Below are 19,239 nucleotides of genomic sequence, written 5' to 3'. Positions count from 1 at the left end.
GCGTCGTTCCAGGAAAAGATATATCACATATAGAAATAATTGCAGTGATATTTGTAAACTCAATAAATTTTCTGTTTGAGCAACTTTATGTGAAGATGTCCATATGTGAAACATTGTACATTAATGGATAATTATTTAAATATTTGTAACGCACAAACGAGGGTATATGTATAGTCATATACTCCATCGATCCAGTCATAAAAATGGTGGCTTAAAGTCTGTGCAGTCAATCTAAGCTGAGAACTGACAAAGCCAAATTTGTTATAACCAAAGCTAATTTCATAATTGATATTGTTATATATAACTATTTTTTTGGATATATTTATGCAAAGGAATTAAGCGGTCAGCACTTGTGCCATCATATTAAGAAAAAGGGAGTATAGAAAGCATGCAAACTATCGGTCCCTAATCTGAAATATTTTAGTGCCTTCTTCCAAGATTATATGAAATTAAGAACAATGCTGGCAGTGTCCTGAAACTGACTTTCAAGTTTTACAGGGTGAAATTCATTGGACATTATCTCAACTTTAAAAAACTGGTTTCTTGACAAATATTTAATGAATATGTAACATATAGTATCTTGTAGCATGATAAAGTCGCACCGGTTGAAAGGTAATTCCAAATACTGTGATGCAATATACATATATATCAAGTTCCAACAGCTGTGTTGTTTTAATGTGGCGTGATGCCATACGACCTCCCACCTCACCCATACCCTATAACATCACTTTATCACATAGGTTAAATTAAAGCAAACAAAAGCAATATATCAAATTTAAACCGGTTTTAAGCTGAGGTTTCTCTATAAAACTTTCGCATATCATCTAACCCAGCCACATCATTCCACTATATAGCCAGGCAATACATCAAAAAAAATTCAAACACAAAGAAAAGAACTAAAAACTAAAAATATATATATATAAACTTTGTAGTATATAGCAAAGTCGCACATGTTAAATCGGATAACTCCAATTACCATGACACTATATATCAAATTTCAAAGTTGAAGCTTTTTGATGATATATACACAACCTCCAACCGCGCCACATCACTCTATCACAACCTAGCTAATAAGTCCAAAAAAAAATTAAAATCGAAAAAACAAAGAAAACACCAACTGAAAAAATATAGGTTGTAGTATATATATAACAAAGTGGCACATGTTAAATAGGATAACTCCAAATAACACAACAAAGGTAGAGCAAATTTAAACCATGCATTTTCTAAGACGACGTGATGCCATGCGGATTTCCACCTCACCCAACCCTGCCACGTCAATCTATCATAACCGGCGGGATAAATCCAAAAAAATTCAAAAAAAAGGCAAAAAAGAAAAGGAAAAGCAAAAGTAAAGAAATATACGCAACAGTGTAACAAAGTCGTACGTGTTGAATTGGAAAAATCCAAATACAATGATATATCAAATTTCAACCGTTTTCCCAAAGCTGACGCGATGCGGTACGACCTTCCACCTCACCCAACCTTGCCACGTCACTCCATCACAACCCGAGCGATACATCCAAATAATTCAAACAAAAGGCATGCAGAGAAGAAAAAAAAGAAAAGGTAAAAAAGCCTAATAAGCATAATTAGGCACCAAATTAAAGAAAACACGAAATTAAAGAAACATATAACCAGGAACAAACAAGGACGGGTACTTATGCTGCTCCCAAAACCGCAATTAAAATAAGTAAAGGAATGATTATAGGTCGCCTAGTCGATCGATCGATGGACAGACAGTGTGTAGTGGAGACGCTATTAACCCAACCCACACACAAAAGCCGCAAAGGACGATGCCACACACACTCCGTCCCAACAAGCTACTCTTCTTCTTCTTCTACCTCCTCACCCCTACCCATTCTCTCTCTCTCTCTCTCTCTAGCTAGCTAGAGCAGCAACCAACCATGGAGCCTTCCCCCGACGCGCCACGCGCCGGGGCAGCGGAAGAGCAGCCTGGTCCGTCCTCCTCGGCGTCGGCGCCGGCGCCCGCGGCGTCGTCGAACGAAGAAGAAGGGAGACATCAGTCGCAGGCGCAGCAGCAGGTGCAAGAAGCGCAGCCGCAGCCGCTGGCGCAGCAGGCGCCGGCGGCGGCGGGGCTGAGCAGGTACGAGTCGCAGAAGCGGCGGGACTGGAACACGTTCCTGCAGTACCTGCGGAACCACAAGCCGCCGCTGACGCTGCCGCGGTGCAGCGGCGCGCACGTCATCGAGTTCCTCAAGTACCTGGACCAGTTCGGGAAGACCAAGGTGCACGCCGACGGGTGCGCCTACTTCGGCGAGCCCAACCCGCCGGCGCCGTGCGCCTGCCCGCTCCGCCAGGCGTGGGGCAGCCTCGACGCGCTCATCGGCCGCCTCCGCGCCGCCTACGAGGAGTCCGGCGGCCGCCCGGAGTCCAACCCCTTCGCCGCCCGCGCCGTCCGCATCTACCTCCGCGAGGTCCGCGAGGCGCAGGCCAAGGCGCGTGGGATCCCCTACGAGAAGAAGCGCAAGCGTGGCGCCGCCGCCGCCGCCGCCGCCCCTCCCGTCGTCGTCGCGCCGCCCCCCGTCGTCACCGCGCCCGACGACGCCACCGGGACGTCGGGAGGCGCCGGCGAGGACGACGACGACGACGAGGCCACCCACTCCGGCGAGCAGCAGGACACCACGCCGGCGGCCTCTCCTACTACTCCTCCGGCAACAAGTGTCGGTACTACCACCGCGGCGGCGACTGCGGCGGCGGCGAAGGGAAGTGCGGCGAAAGGATCGGCGACGAGTTCGTGATAAGTGTAGAGAAATCATTTGCCTCCCTTTCAATCCCCTCATCACCCTCCAAATTCTAATCCCCTGCAGCATCATCATCATCATCTTAATTTTTAGTGGTTGATTAATTATTATGATTATTACTGTTATTATTTGTTGGTATGAGAGTGGAGAGGCCTAATTAAGGGGGTTTGTAGGATAATGTTAGGATCGAGTACATAAAAGGCTGCTAAATTAACATGCAGAAAATTTCAATTTGAAGAAATAAGAGGAAGACAACTTTCTCTTCGCCGTCATCGACAGATCGATCTCCAATTATATTCTTTCTGTTCATATATATATTTGAGGTGATCAATCTTTATTAACTTAATTGTTGTCTGTTTGTTTGTTGATCTGGGTGCAATATATAAGGGTGCATTCATAATTTGAGATGATTTGTTTGCTAATCCTAGTCCTATAGATGGGGCCTGCCTAGCAAAATGATCACGGTTTTCTTAGTGCCTGATCCTGCCATTATTATATTCGCTTAGTTCTCCCTCCATAATTTGCTTGGCCCCATATGATCATCACCACTTCAATTTCAAATTACACTATATATCTCTTGAAAGAAAGAGGGACATAAGTATTTCTCAACAGTGGTTGTTGAGGATTCAGTTTTATATATGGGAGAGAATGACATTTTTCTAAAGCATTTGTTGTGATGTCCCTACAAAAGGGAAAAAACAAAACTTCTTTGCTTTGACTTCATTGATAATGAGCAGTACTGTTTACGCTTGTTTAAGTGATTTAATACTTTTGGTATGATGTACTGTTGCGGTGTACATATATATGAACAGAAAGAGATGCAAACATATACACGAAAGTTGCACATCACATGTCATTATCAGAACAATATAAATGAACTAAATGTGTATAAAAAAGCTTTTTGAATCGATATAATTGCTTCCGTTGTCGTCTTACTCCTTTTCCAGGTGCAATGCCGTCCCTCTCGTCTTTTTATTTCGGTTTCATCTATTTTTTTTGTTTTTTTTTATGATCTCATTGTCTTCTTTTTCATTATGCTAGCTAGTAAGACCGGTCTTGTTGCTTCATCAATTTTAATTTGTACAAATAGTTGAAGCATTTATTACAAATGATTCTCCAAACACCGACCGTATATATATTTCTAGTAAAGTAGTGCTTACGTGTGAAGATATGGAAAACTAGAAACTGTGTTGTGACGGTTTGACATGCATATCTGAAGATCAAGAAAATAAGTATTAATACAAAGTTTAAATAAGATATAATTAAATTTTGATATGTATGTACATAAGATATATATGTCTTTTCCTGAACGACGAATGTTTAACTATTTTCTTAAGAAATACTCCATGTAGTATATGTGCTTGAGATATTTCTGAATTAACCGTGGAATTGTTGCGCTTCTTTCCAAAATCAACATATGCACTTAAGATGATTTACATAGGCCCTGTTTGGATCCGGAGGGCTATTAAATAGCCCTCCGAAATCAGTGATGCTACAGTAATCAGTCGCTAATCATGGATTAATATACATCATTAGATTCGTCTCGCAAAATAGCCTAGGGGTTATGAAATCGGTTTTGTCGGTAATCTACGTTTAATACTCCTAAATAGCAAGATTCTAGAGGGCTATTTAATAGCTCGGAGGATCCAAACAAGGCCATAGGTGACTTAAAAGAAGCTTTCCTGAACTTTTTCTGTAAATCATATTTGACTGATGAATATAAATACTCTAGATTTTGTAGCTCTGACTGTGTTTCACACTCCGCCACTACTTGATTACTTCAGATTTTTCTATTGTTCACTATGATTTGTAGGGTACGCGCAATGAGTAGAAACGTCGACTGATCTTGGGATGTCATTACTAATTATTTGTTTGTCAGTAATGCATACATATATCGTATCAGAGACGTATATATACTGTATGGTCTAATTAAACAGAACACTTTTAGGTTATGTACTGTATGTAGCTATACTACATACAGTATATACTACACTTTGTATATAGTATATTTTTATTCCATGTTCCGCTAGCTAGTCATGCATATATTACTCCCTCCGTTCCAAAATAAGTGCAGTCTTACACTGTTCATGTTCAACGTTTCACCGTTCGTCTTATTTAAAAAAATTCATCATTAATATTTTTTATTATTAGATGATAAAACATGAAAAATATTTTATTGACTATTTTTTTTAATTTGTTCATATTTTTTTTAAATAAGACGGATAGTCGAACGTTGGACATGGATATCCACGGTTGCACTTACTTTAGAACGGAGGTGTTAATTGCTGCATGCATGCAATCACCCACCAGCACGTATACAGACCGACAATGAGCAGTAGCAACAGTCAAAATCTCCAGTGTGCGTCTGTGCCTGTACAAAATTCAAAACATTTTGCACTGTAGCTACATATCATTATTACGAACAGTAAACATTCACTTGAGAAAGAATGTATCGATCGAGAGAGGAGGAGAGATCGATCTCTTGGCCGACAGGCAGTCAGAAGCAAATCTAGTACTCCCACAGCACATGGAATGGTTTGAAAATCGAAAATCCTCCTTGTACAAGGTCAGATGAACAGTATGATTCTCTCCTTTTTTTTCTCTCTCTCTCTTTCTCTCAAAAGACACCAAACACAAGCACAATTATTTCTTTGTTGGGAGCGTAGTTGTCCGTACGAGTGCTTAATAGTACTGTAGTATTCATCCTGTCTGTCATCATCCTGTTCAAGAGAGAGGGGAATATATAGGGAATGAGAGAGAGAGGGGTAGTATACTTGGGGAAACTATTTTGATTCCTCAAATATACATCCCTTATTTGTTTAAAAACTATTAAAATATTTATAAAAAAGTTTTAAAATATATGACAACATTTATGCAATATTTATCTCTCAATGTATGACATAAAAAAAGATAATCCAGCATATGAATCTAAATTTATCTCTCTTTTCTAAATATATCTATTGAATTTAAACTTTATGTTTTTGTCAAGTGATTGATGTCAATATACTCTATATTATTATAAACTTTTTCTTTTTTTAATTATTATATTAGATTTTAGAAAATGGTACATGAGGGTACATCCTCGAGAGATCAGAATATGTTTCATGTACTCACCTACGGGCCAACTCAATGGCGTAAGCCGATTGTACGACCGTCTAGGACCCAGGCTGGTCAGGGGCCCATCACCAACCAATCCAGTCAGCAGGACGTCATCGTGTGTCCTTACGTTTGACTCCCACACGACTACATTTTATCTCATTGTGACTAGGGTTTAGGGTAAGGTCTTGTGATTTTCTTAATTTTCATCTATTTAGTCCGAAAAATAGGTAGGATTTTGTTTTCTTCTTCTTGTTAATTTACTTCACAAGTTTAATTAGGTGTATATCATGTTAGTAATGTTTGCTCGTGCCACCTTAAACGATACTCCCTCCTTCCACAAAGTTGCATCTATTACTTTTGTTACCAAAACCAAGGAAAATGAACTTAGCATGCATGTAAAAAAATCAATAAGTGTATGCACACATGTAACCAATGAGTATTAATTAAGATGACTCATCGGGTTTTGATTTTTAATTTACCTCTCAATTTAAGTTTTAAATGTATAGAGACTATAAATAAAAAACAACTTATTTGGAAAACCTTAAATATGAAATATGTCTAACTCTAATGAATGGATAAAGTACATAGTTTATAAAATATATATTGCAAGTAAAAATATACTCCATCCATCCTAAAATATAGCAACCTTGTATTGGATGGGACATATCATAGTACAACGAATCTGGACAGGGCCGTGTCCCATCCAGTATAAGATTGCTATATTTTGGTACGGAGGAAGTATTAGTCTATGGATCTATATTACCGAATTCGTGAAGTGCCCTCTCTCTACTTAGTATTAGGGGAGAGAGAGTCTTCTTTGATGGTTTTCTCTCGCTTGGTGTTACTAGGGTTGTGTTTAGCTCACACTAAAATTGAAAATTTGGTTGAAATTGAAACGATGTGATGTAAAAGTTGGAAGTCTATGTGTGTAGGAAAATTTTGATATGATGGAAAAGTTGGAAGTTTGAAGAATTATTTTGGAAGTAAACACGGTTTAGATGGAGCTGCTACTAGTACGTCGTCGTCGTGTCATTGGGTGTTTGTGCTGCGGGCTGGGCTGGCTGCCTTTGTCGGCCCCGCTTTGCTGGTTGCGCGTCGTCTTTTATTTGATATTGACAGCATGCATGCACCAACGACAGGTTTACTCACTGCTGCCTTTCTCTCTCTCTCTCGCTTGGCCTGTGTGATCAATCTGGACTGGAGGTCTGGCCCTCACTTTTGAACCCACACCAACACCAGACGTCACGGCGGCCGGCGGCGACGACGGAGTGGCAGGCAGTCTGGCCGGCGGAATTGCTGTCGAATCCTCTGCTTTCGTGCTGCAGGCAGGCATGCATGCAGCTGCAGTTTGCGCGGCCGGTTAATTTACTATATGTGTACCGTATGGATTATTTTAAGGTTCAGATGCTTTGCTAAACTAATTAACCCATCTTGGCATTGATTCGATCGTGGAAATATAAAAGAATGGAATGTTAAACGATGGTGAAACTCACACACGCAAATATATATACTCCATATATAAGAGCTGGAGTAGAAATTAAGGAACTATTTATATATATCTCAATTTGTATACATCTCACTCGACACATTCTCACACACGCTTATATGAGTGGAGCCATAGAAAAACTGCATTACAAATGTACTAATCTTTATTAGTTAAAATTTATATAAAAAAAATATGGTTAACCCCTATGCTTTTAAGACATTTATGCATGGATTCGCCCCCTGTCTCTCCCTCCATCACACAAATCGCGGCTCCTCTTACCTGCGCTAGTGAGGTTTGTCGTACCATGCTGCTCCCCTCATTGCCACTCCCACCTTATGACCTAAACTTATCTCTTCTACTCTATCTTCTATGGCTCAAGTGTCACGGTGCCACTGTCTTGCACTGTCTTTGTATTTTCGGTGATTCTCGCATCCACCTCTCCATGTCCTAACCACTCCACCGACAAGCATTTATTGTCGCCAACACTGACCCACAAACCTCCTCTCCCACAGCGCAGGCGGCACCACTGCCGCCAAATCAAACACCACCTCCTAACCACTACAACAAGCTTCTACCACCAACAACACCAGCCCACCGCCCACCTCTCCCACAGTAAAGGAAGTGTCACGTCCGCCTCGCCACACCTACTTGCCCATCGCCGAACCATCGGCGCACCGATCATTCCTCTAACAAAGTACAAATCACAAAGCAAATCGCAACATAAGAAACTCATATGATTTAAATGATGTCTCCGAAATTGTGTCAAGTGGTGTATAGTATTTCTGAAATAGAAATAGATTTGGAAGACCAGTCCTTGTCCAAACACACAATTGTTATAAGTTTATTTCGGGTGAAAACCTTTGAGAATACTCCTATTCAATTCTTCCAGTCCAAATAATAAGCTTGTCTTCATCGTCTGCATTATTCAACCACCATTATCTACTGTACAAGCCAAAAGTAGCAAAAAAAAGGGAAACTAGTATTGGACTACATTTTGTTACCAATATATACTTGCATTGTAGATTCTTGCTTCACATGTTAGGCCCTTAGCTTGGCACAGCTATTCCACCTCCAAGTTTGTTTAAACTGAGTTTCCTAGCTCTAGAAATTTTTGGATTTGAAGCTGTTAGTAGATTGGGCATGACTTTTTGTTCATATTTTGGACTAGCTAGTAAAAGTATTAAGTCGATCACTTAATCTAATCTACAAACTCTATTTTATGCAAGAATTTAGGAATTGGAGCCATATACCATTTTCCAAATAGGGCCATATAGTAAGATTAGGAAGAAATTAAAGGGATGATGCCAGAAAACTCTCCTCCAGTGCCATTTCCCAAACTATAACCCAATTAATCATTATAATTGGGATTGAGATCTAAGAATCTAAATTAGCCAGCTGGCTGAGGAGGAGATCTAGGATTGACAGCATGGGGTACACAATTGGTTTGAGCTTGAGGGCAGCTAATTGGGGGCAATGGTGTGGACGAAAGGGTTGACAGTCGAAGTGGAGAGGAGCACGTACGATGGAAACGATAGGAAGCAGCGGCATCAAAACGAAGAGTTGATTATATACTGGTGGAGAAACCATCTTTGATCGGTCCAGCAGATTTCACAATAGTCCCGGTTGTATTAAAAACCGGGACTAAAAACATCTTTAGTCCCGATTTGAAAGCTCTGAGGAATCTTGTTACCAACCGGGACTAAAAATCTATTTAGTCCCGGGAAAAAAGATCAATATAAGCTTTACTCCCGGTTGATGTTATCAACCGGGAAAAAAGTCGACATAAGCGAGGTGGTTGCACGCGGATCGGATCAATACAATCTCCTCCTCTCCTTTTTTGACTCATCTCCTCACATAGTCTAACCTTATCTCTTCCTCTCCCTCCTCCCTTCCCCTCCTCCTCTCCCTCTTCCCCACCTCCCTCTGCAACGGCGGCGCGCGGAGGGCTGGCCGGCCGGCGCGGCGGCGCGGCGCGCGGAGGGCCAGGCGAGGCTGCGCGCTGGCGGCTGGTGGCCTCGCGGCGGCGGCCGGGGACGCGGCGGGCAGCGCGCAGCGGCTGCCGGCCGGTGCGGCGGCGCGGCGCACGGAGGGCCGGGCGAAGCGGTGCGGCGGAGCGCTGGCGCGCTGGCGGCTGGCGGCGGAGCCAGGGACGCGGTGGGCGGCGCGCCGGCGGCCGCCGCGGCAGCGGGCCGTTCATCTTCTTGTTTTTTCTTTCTTTTTTTTCTGAGAATCTGTGATTCGGATCTGAGACGAGTTGTGTGTGATGTGAATATGTGATGTATTTGATTTGTGTGTGATGTGAATATGTGATGAATTTTGTAGTAGTTGTGATGTAATTTTTTTAAGATTTTGTGATGTATTTAGAGATTGATTTGAGAATTTGGAGACTATTCGGGGATGATTGATTTGGGATGGGATAGAGTGAATCAATATATTAAAAACAATGAAGAAAAGAATAGAATAAAGTAGCAACCGGAGCTAGCCTCTTTAGTCCTGGTTAGTAACACCAACTAGGACTAAAAATGGATTTTTACTCCCGGTTTTTTCACCCGGGACTAAAGATGACTACAGAGGGGTTACGACCGGGAGTAAAAACTTATTCTCCACCAGTGTATATGTGAATATTGTCTATCCATAGTTATTATTTTGACTAAAAAATACTTGGCCGAATAATGTGCCAAGTATTATTTTTTTTATCGAGTTTAATTAGATACTACTATGACGCATGGATCTAGAACTTTACCAAAACTTGATCCTCAAATGGAGTTCTTAAGGGCATGAACGAAAGTTGAGCTAACTATTATGTACTTCACATCATCGAAAAGACAACTGTAGTACAAGATGGATATCTTTTGTAGCTCATATATATAGGACAAAAAAGTGAGTCGCACTCATATTTTGTAAAGAACTGTGTTTGAGCCAAAGTGAGAAGATAGATCATTTTCTCTCGTTTTACCTTAGCAGAAAGCTAGTCCAGTACTAGCTAGTTGCTAGCTAGTGATTAAAGATGACAATGCTCTATTAGTACGCTACATGCTTATTACTAGTACTGAACAAAATGGACCAAGTAGTACTGTTGGTGAACAGTAATATAGACGAGTCATGTGATCAGTGACAGTTTGATTTAATGGCGTTGGGATTACGAAGCCCCAAATATAATTAAAGTAGAGCAGCAAATTATCTCGGAGGTTGTAGAGAGTGCAAATTTAGGTGGCCTAATGTCCAGGTAATCTGGTTGAAAATGACCTATCCACCACTTTGTTTAGCCCAAGTTAGATAATTGTTTCTTTTTGGGATAGTCCTCCGCACTCTAAAGCAACATCCAGATAAATAAATCCATCCAAATCTTGGATCGTCACCTGTAAACATCTTCTTTATTGGAATTTGTCTCTTCATGATTATTCTTTCGCCTTTGCATCAGTTGCATCACTCATCAGTGTACATAATCATCTCTTTTTTTTTTCAGTAATTTGTCCTTCCTTTTGGCTGACATGCATATATGCCTGCGCCATGACATGGTTGTCTGGTTAATTCCATAACTTGAGTTTGGCCTTGTGTATAGTGTATTTTTCTTGTCACCTTTACCCTCAAATTAATTAAGAATCACCATAACTATATGTACGGTGTAAACAACTCATTTAGTTATGGTTATTCGACCGCCCGTGGCATGAAATCTGATGTAAGTAAGGGTTTGTTTATATATAGTAACTACTTGAGGGCCTTTTAATTTTACCATTATATAGTATTGGAGTAGTAATTAACTTTTCGAGGTCCTTATGTAGAACTTAGGCCTCTCACAGTGTAAGCTATGGGGCCCGTACCCTAAGCCCAAAAAGTTGGCCCAAATAAGACACCCATCCCACAGTGCAAGCACCTCTGATTGTGTGGCTTAATTAGAGGAATGTAGTGTGGGAGATAACCGAGTTCACAGTGCGCGTGACCTCGGGCACGTGGACACGGGTAGTGGGGCAATAAAATTTCCCCACCTACCCTTAGCTTCTCTCGAACTCTCCTCCTCCCAGTCGCGAGCTCGCGCCTCGCCTCCTCCCACTCCGCCTTAGCCGCTCTCCTCCTCTCGGTCCGTCGTCGCGCCTCCTTCTCCTCTCCTCCCATGTCGCCGCGCCTCCTCGCCTCCCACGCCGTGGCGGCAGGCTTCAGCGGTCGGCGTGGTCGGCGGCGGCTTCGGCGGTGGGTGGCGTCCCCGGCTGCCGCAGTGGAGCTCGGCGTTGACCTTCGGCGTGGCGGCAGAGCTCAGCGTCGACCTGGCAAAGGCGGTGGGGAGGACCGCTCTCGACGTTGCGGCCGGTGGCGAAGTCGAAGTCAAGCTGCTGCCTCATGGTGGCGGCGGCGGCGAGGCGGAAGCGCGGGCGCTGGCGGAGGAGGAGGGGAAAGGCTCGAGCGGGGCACGCCTCCACCGCGGCGACCTTGCCGAGGGGGACCTCGAGCAGCGCCGCCGGACCTCGGGGAGCGGCAAAGCCATGCGGCACAGGCCGCCACGGCGAGCGCAGCAGCCGCCGCCGCCGTTCTTTTCTTGCATTGTCCAGATCTGTTGGTTTGGGGTGATTTGAGTTGATTTCAGCGTGGTTTGGGGTGATTTGAGTTGACTTGAGTTGATTTCAGTGGTTTGGTCCGCATCTGTGGTGGTTTGGGGTGGAATTCGCTGTGTGTTTGAGTTGATTTCATCAATTCGTCGATGATTCCGCTGGAGGGCGATTCGACGCGAGGGCACGGGGCAGCAAAGAAACACCGCCCACAGCACGCGTGCCTCCCTTTTCCCCGTCCGCTCGCGCCCTCGCCACAACTAAGTATTGCGTTGCTCAGGTAGGGGACGAGAAACCTAGCAAAGGCGCGGTCCCTCCCTCCACGTCGACCAAAAACTGAGCAGGCGCAGCAAGGTTCCGCGCCAGCTCAGAGCATTGTGAGAGGCCTCAAACCGGGCTGGGCCTGAAATATAGGTTGTCCTTATTCGGAGGTGGCCCATACCAATCCGGCATGGTCAGCTAATCTTCATGCTATCTTATGTTGTGCAGCATTAACCAGATGGAAGATCAAATTGCATTATTTATAGGAACTCCAAAAATATTGTGTGTTGTGTACGTGTACATATAAATGTCCAAACAGTATTGTGAATTAAGTTTGCAATATTTATATTTGTGTATAATTATTTTTCAATTTGTTTGTGAAGAATAATTACAATAGGAGTGCATGACTATATATATAGATATTTTTGGATAATGGAATTCATTTCTGCATTTGCTTCGGATTAAAAAAGTTGCAGCCAATTATTACAGAGTTGGCAAGTCTAGCGACTGTGAATTATAAAAATCACAGCTTCATTACAAGTTGGTCAAAATATACATAATTGTTATTTCTGCGCAGTGGTTTGCAAGTTGCATGTAGTTTGTGATTCCTCAAACTGAAAAATAGAATATCCAACATCAGCGACTGATCATTGTGTTGATTGAATTGCGCGCACATCACCGGTAGCCCGAGTGAATTCTTTGATAGTCTCTGCAAGCCAGGCAATTTAATTTCACCGATAGATATATAATAGACGACATAAAACATATATAAACTAAATTATGGATATGTTTTTTGAACGACTCGCATGAGACGGTGCGAAGTTCTATTGATAGAGCAGGAAAAAATTACAAGATTACAACCCATGAGGGTCGTAACCAGGAAAAAGAAAAAAAACCACCACCCACACACCGACAGTGGCAACACACATGACCGGAGAAGGTTAGCACCGGACCGGCCGCCGCTAGACCACAACGGAACACAGACGAGATCGCCCTACAACAAGAGGGTGCCAAAACGACGTCTTCAAGAAGAGAAGCGACGGAAAAACCGCCGCCGCCGTCCGTCAGGCTGAGAGCCAAGACTAAGCTTTCGCCCGGCAACCACCCTTGAGGGGTGAGACAGCACGACAACGCCCTCAGGATCGTTGTCGGTCTGGCCAAAGCCGGGCTGGGTTTTCACCCGCCGCTCACCACCTGCGAATCCACGGTTGACGCACCGATGCTCCACCACCACTCAAACTCTGCCGACATGTGGGGCACCTGCACCGACGCCCCCCGCCGGCCAGTCTTCGTGCGCCGAAGACCACGCCACACCCACCGGCAGCTCCACCACGCACCGAGGTCGCCTCTTCCACCGCCGACCGTGCCTCTCGCGCCATTCCGGCCTCCTCCACCGGACGCGCCTCTCGCGCCAATCCGGCCTCCCTCTGTCGGCCGCGCCTCTCGCGCCAAGCCGGCCTCCATCTCCGCCGCCCGCGCCTCTCGCGCTGAGCTGGCCTCCATCTCCGCCGCCCGCGCCTCTCTGCGCCAAGCCGGACTCCAACCCCTCCTCCAAACGCCGCCACGCCGGTCCAATGCAGCCGTCTGCCACGCTCTTGGCTAGCCGCCCGAGGCCGCCATGCCTCCTCCCACCTCAGGCATAGTCGCCACCACCGTGCCTCCTCCCGCCGCAGCCATGGTCACCACCGTGCCTCCTCCCACTGCCATTTGCCACTGCCGCCGTAACCAGTCGCCATCACCAGCCGGCGTAGCCGCCAGCTGCTGCTGCCGCCGCCGTTGTCGGCAGTCGCCATCACCAGCCATTGCCGCCGCCTGCTACTGCCGCCATCGCCAGCCGCCATCGTCGGCCACCGCAGCCGCCAGCTGCTGTCGCCGCCGCCGTCGGCCGTCGCCATCTCTAGCCACTGCCACTGCCACCGCCACCGTCGGCAGTCGACATCAAGCCACCACCACCGTCAGCTGTTGCCGCCGCCGTCGTCGCCAATCGCCATCGCCAGCTAGGCCGGCCACCGTCCGGCCACATGCCGCCGCTGCCGCCGACGCCCCCACCAGTGGACGCCGTCGCCGGCCACACCCCACCAGATCCGGGCGGATCTGGAGGTCTCCTCCGTCGCCGCCCCACCTCCGACCACCGTCGCCACACCTCCAGTCATCGCCGCCATCACGACCGCTCGGCCCCGCCTCCACCGACTGCCTCCCCGCCAGATCCGGCCGGGAGGCACGGATCTGGGCGATTTCCGCCGCCCCGGGTAGTCCCCCTCTACCCGAGCTTGGCACGAAGTCGAAGCCCCGCCGCCGCCGTCCTTGCGCCGCGCGGCTTTGCCGGCGGCCGCTCGGGCGGTGGCGAGGCGGAGGAGGGAGGAGGGGTGGAACGCGCGCCGGCAGGGGCGTCGCCTCCCGTGTCGCCCAAGGGGAGGGGCGACGCGAGAGTTCTCAAATTATGGATATGTAACCATTTAGTGACACAGTAGTAGTTTGTTTGACTTGCTGCTTGTATGGATGCACGGTGAATTTAATCGGATGACATACATTTGCATGTACATCATGTTCCAGTCCCCGTGTGGCATGCATCCCCCACAATTCCTTTTTTTTAAGAGCGTGCGGGGAGGGGGGGGGGCGTATATTGGTAAGTGAAGATCGTCAGATGGTGTCGCCGATTAGGAAATTTCTATACATACAACTTAAAATACGTGAATATTAGAGAAGGATCTAATATCAAATAATTAGAATGGATGAGGCTTCGAACCCAGATCGTCTAGCCCACCATCTCATGGCACTAGCCGGAAGACCCCTAGGCGTTTCTCTTTATACATACGACTTGATATCCTACGATCAGATACGACTATTTGATCAAGGGCTTATCATGAATGTGAATCTTTGTATCGTTGATTGATGTATAGTTGTATTATTATTACTCTATTGTAGGACGATATAATTGAGAGTTGTATGTATAGTGCGACTTGTTTTTTTAATAGGAATGAAGTATATGTGCACATTAATTAACTCTAAGACAGCCTAAAATAAATGACAAGGAATACAATTATGTGGCTTGGACATATAATAATAGAGGGAAAATTCCTCTTTTGCATTGAGGTTTCACTTCATCTTTTCCGTATCACTGGGTTTTGCTCCATGCATATAGACCTAGTTTTTGTTTCTATTTCATAATTCCCCATTTTGCTATCATATTGTTTGTTTTTTTCCTCAAAATGACTATGTTTCCACTTGGTTATAATTATGTGAGAAATCTCACCTAAATCAAAACTCAACTAAAAAACGATTTGGCTATGAAAAAGAAATAAATAATTGAATATCTGCCAAACAGTTAGCAAGCATATATGAGTAGTATACTTTTGAACAAATTTGAATTCCAATACTTCCTCTCCATGCTTCCTTCAATTTTGGTTGAAATTTGTATATTTCAATTTTTTGGTTATTTGGAAAATTTTGGACCCTTAAATACTTTTCATAACTGAATTTTTTTTCTAGCAGAGATAGATAGGCTTGCAATTTTGTTATTAGAAAAGTTAGTGGTCAGCTTGTGACAGTACTCTAATTAGAAAAGTTAATACGTTTTACTTCGAATAATTATCCAAAATCATTCAGTACAAAAGAACATACGAGGATTTCTAGTCATGGCAAAGGTCATGCTAAAACTCAACTTTACGCAAAAGAATTTTCTCAGTAATTAATGGAAGTTTAATTTTTGGGCCTAGCATTGTTAGAGTTAGCGGCTAGGGCAAAGCATTCTTTAGGAGACACAAATTAAAGTCCAGTTCTATCAGGCGGCTGCACATCTAACCTTTGAAAGCAGTTTGTTTTCATTTTGGTTGAAATTGGAACGATATGACGGAAAAGTTAGAAGTTTATATGTGTATATGAAAGTTTTGATGTGATAAAAAAGTTAGAGTTTGAAGAAAAAGTTTGGAACTAAACACGGTGTAAGTAGCTACAAAGTACAATCGTACACGCCCTGTGCCGTGGCCAAACCAAAAATTGGTCCGGCGCGCCATTTCTAAACGCAGGGAAAAAAATATAACCTCTCGCTCTTGCGCATAAATTAATTAAATTGTTCTGTGTAAAGATCCTATAACGATCGATATGTTGTTGTGTATAGATTGACATCGACGGGCATAAACCTTTAAAAGCCGTTTGCAGCACATCTGGAATGATGGAAAGGAGGGGCTAATAACAGTGAAAGGAATTATTCCCATATGACTTTGAGGTTGTCTTGGAATGCAATTTTGTCGATGATCATGAGAGATACATCTGAAATCGTACAGCCAGAATTGTACCAGGTGTTGATGATCATAAGTGTACACGCGGCGAGTACGACCTACTTCCTCCATTTTATATTATAAGACTTTCTAGCATTGCCACATATGTGTCTAGATTCATTAATATCTATATGAATATGTGCAATGCTAGAAAGTCTTATAATATGAAACGGATGGAGTATATAGAGTAGCTAGCTTTTGGCATGTGCTATTATTGGTGATGTGGCATGTACTTTCTCATTCTTCTATGATCGAATTTGACATATTCTAATTAACCACGATTTGTTTGTGCTAGGATGTGTCACATCCGGTACTAAGGTTATTTTTTTATGGGACAGATGGAGTACGAATTAATGAATGATACTATATGTATACATCTATCGATAATGATATGGTATTCCCTCTGTTTCAAAATATAAGTATTTTTAGAATAGTGCCAAGACAAACATTTTTAACTTTGACTATTAATAAAAAAAATCAATCATGTAAAAATGATGTTACTAAATTCATCACTAAACAAACTATCTTAATATGCAACTCTTTTTATTTAAAACATCTTACTTGGTTAAAGCAGCATCTTAAAGACTATATTAAAGTTTAAAAATGTTTATAATTTGAGACGGATGGATCAATTAATATATATCCTGATTCACAAGACAAAATTAAAGGCAAAGAAGAAAGAGTTAATTGGTATTGATATAGTTCGATGCCACCAGCCCCTTTCGTGCGCTACAAACGAACTTGAATATAGCATAATTGTGTCTTCATATTGTATATATATATACCATTAGGATGTTATATACACGCACCCACTAACCACTATATAGCGTATGGTAGTAGTACAACGCTTCAATAGGTAATCATGGAGTAATACTAGGTTGAACATATAATGGCCAGTTGGCCACTGGTCACCACTTATTGGATAATTGGCACGTGGTAAATACGTCTAGCAAGCTGGTTTTCACTATTCTTAAATTTACTGGCAAATTTTAATATGCAAGCCCGTCTAGCTCAGTCGGTAGAGCGCAAGGCTCTTAACCTTGTGGTCGTGGGTTCGAGCCCCACGGTGGGCGCTATTATTTTGTTTGTAGGGCTTCAAGATTTTTAGCCCAGGAGCATTTGCTATGGATCTAGCCCAATCGGCCCATGAGCCTGATGCTATTTGCTAGGAAATAAGTTTACTTTCCCTCCCTCATATCTTGCTCCATATTGAATCACTTCCTTTAACAACAAAACCGAGTATAATGCCTCACCCATCTAACCACTACAAATTGATTCCTTTGGTGGTTTGAAAAGCGGTTTTTGCTGATGTAGCAGGTGGAACCTACATGTCTCTGAATCATTAAATCCTCTCTCTATCATCTCTTTTATCTTTTCCCAACGAGAAGGACCGTCGGTTAGCCTAGACTGATGTAGTGTTGGCGCTTCGAGATGAAGATGATGGCAGTGATCGGCAGTCATCAATCAGGGCGGTAGTGTCGGACGATGGTCACCGAGGAGGAGAAAAGGGAGAGGAGGAAGCGAGAGTCTTCGCGTCGACATCATCGCTGTCGTCGGCTTGTCGCTTGTTGCTTCGACCGCTACTGCAACATCCTCCTCTTCCTCACTACCACCACAGCCGCCTGCTGCTTTCGCTTCGACGCCGCCGCCGCCGCTACCATCTCGGCCGCCTCCTCTCCCTCACCGCCACAGCTACCGCCTACTACTTTGACCGCCACCGCCATCGTCGCTTGCCGCCGCCGCAACCTCCTATCCTGCCCCGCTGCAACAGCCACCTTCTACTTCCGCTTCGACACCGCTACCGCAGCCTCCTCTCTCTCTCGCCACCTACTGCGATTGCTGCTTCTACGATGACGTCACCGTCGTTGCTGCAGCCCACTCTCCCTCCCTCGTCGTGGCTGCCATCCTCGGAACTGGCTCACTACCACAGTAGCCCTCACAGGCTCTCTTGGTGCTGGAAAAAAAGAGGGAGAGGAGGAAGATTAAAGAAAGGAAAAGGAGAAGGGGAGGTGAAGAAAAGGATATATGAGGTGGAAATCGCTGATATGTGGGTCCCACATGCCAACTCAGCGAGCCAACCACGGTCCAGCAGCCACGTTAGTAAAAACCACTTGCCAAACCACTGAAGGAGGTAATTTACACCGGGTTTTGAAGATAATGGATGTGTTTTACCTGCTTTTTGTGGTTGATGGTGGTAAAATAGACTTAGGCTGTGTTCGCTGGAGCTTAATCCCAATCAGAACAGTGCGCACGGAAAACGGAACGGTCTATTAGCGCGTGATTAATTAAGTATTAGCTAATTTTTTTCAATAATGGATTAATATGATTTTTTTAAGCAACTTTCGTATAGAAACTTTTTGCAAAAAAACGTACCGTTTAGCAGTTTGAAAAGCGTGCGTGTAAAAAACGATAGAGATGAGTTGGGAAACCTGTAAGAACACAGACTTAATCCATTTGTTAGTGGGCAGGGCAGAGGGGACTCCTTGGAAAAAAAAAGATACCTAGGTGAGCCCAATAAAAACTACTTACGCCGAGTTTAGTTCCAAACTTCTAACTTTTCCATCACATCAAAACTTTTCTACACATAAACTTTCAATTTTTCCATCACATCGTTCCAATTTCAACCAAACTTTTAATTTTAGCGTGAACTAAACACACCCTTAGTAGCAAGAATCAGATTGATAAAAAAAAAAAGTTGGGCCGGAGGCTACCGGTTAAACCTTAAAAAACCGGACCGTTTTCTGAGACCGGTGAAGCCCTGGCGGTCGGGCTCGCTCGCTCACTCGTCTCCCTCCCCCACCCAGCCCCATCTC

At 44.1% G+C, this 19,239-nt stretch overlaps 1 protein-coding gene and 1 non-coding gene across 2 annotated transcripts; both read left to right on the top strand.

Annotated features, from left to right (window-relative positions):
• The first annotated feature begins 1,790 nt into the window (after nt 1-1,790).
• On the top strand, nt 1,791-3,112 carry LOC4338491 (protein G1-like9). The gene has a single exon (NM_001420374.1). It carries the CDS (start codon nt 1,905-1,907, stop codon nt 2,757-2,759), a length of 855 nt encoding a protein of 284 aa, NP_001407303.1. The 5' UTR covers nt 1,791-1,904; the 3' UTR covers nt 2,760-3,112.
• Nucleotides 3,113-17,426: 14,314 nt separating this feature from the next.
• TRNAK-CUU (transfer RNA lysine (anticodon CUU)) lies at nt 17,427-17,499 on the top strand. Its single transcript has one exon. It is a non-coding gene; the product is annotated as a tRNA-Lys (tRNA).
• Nucleotides 17,500-19,239: the final 1,740 nt, after the last annotated feature.

The sequence above is a fragment of the Oryza sativa genome, chromosome 5 (genome assembly GCF_034140825.1).
Source record: "Oryza sativa Japonica Group chromosome 5, ASM3414082v1".
Taxonomy (NCBI): Eukaryota; Viridiplantae; Streptophyta; class Magnoliopsida; order Poales; family Poaceae; genus Oryza; species Oryza sativa.
The sequence above is the reverse complement of the archived record's forward strand: the minus strand, read 5'-3'. Positions and strand labels throughout refer to the sequence as shown.

Excerpts from the sequence above, each read along its gene's own strand:
- LOC4338491 (NM_001420374.1), top strand. The coding sequence starts at position 1,905 with ATGGAGCCTTCCCCCGACGCGCCACGCGCCGGGGCAGCGGAAGAGCAG.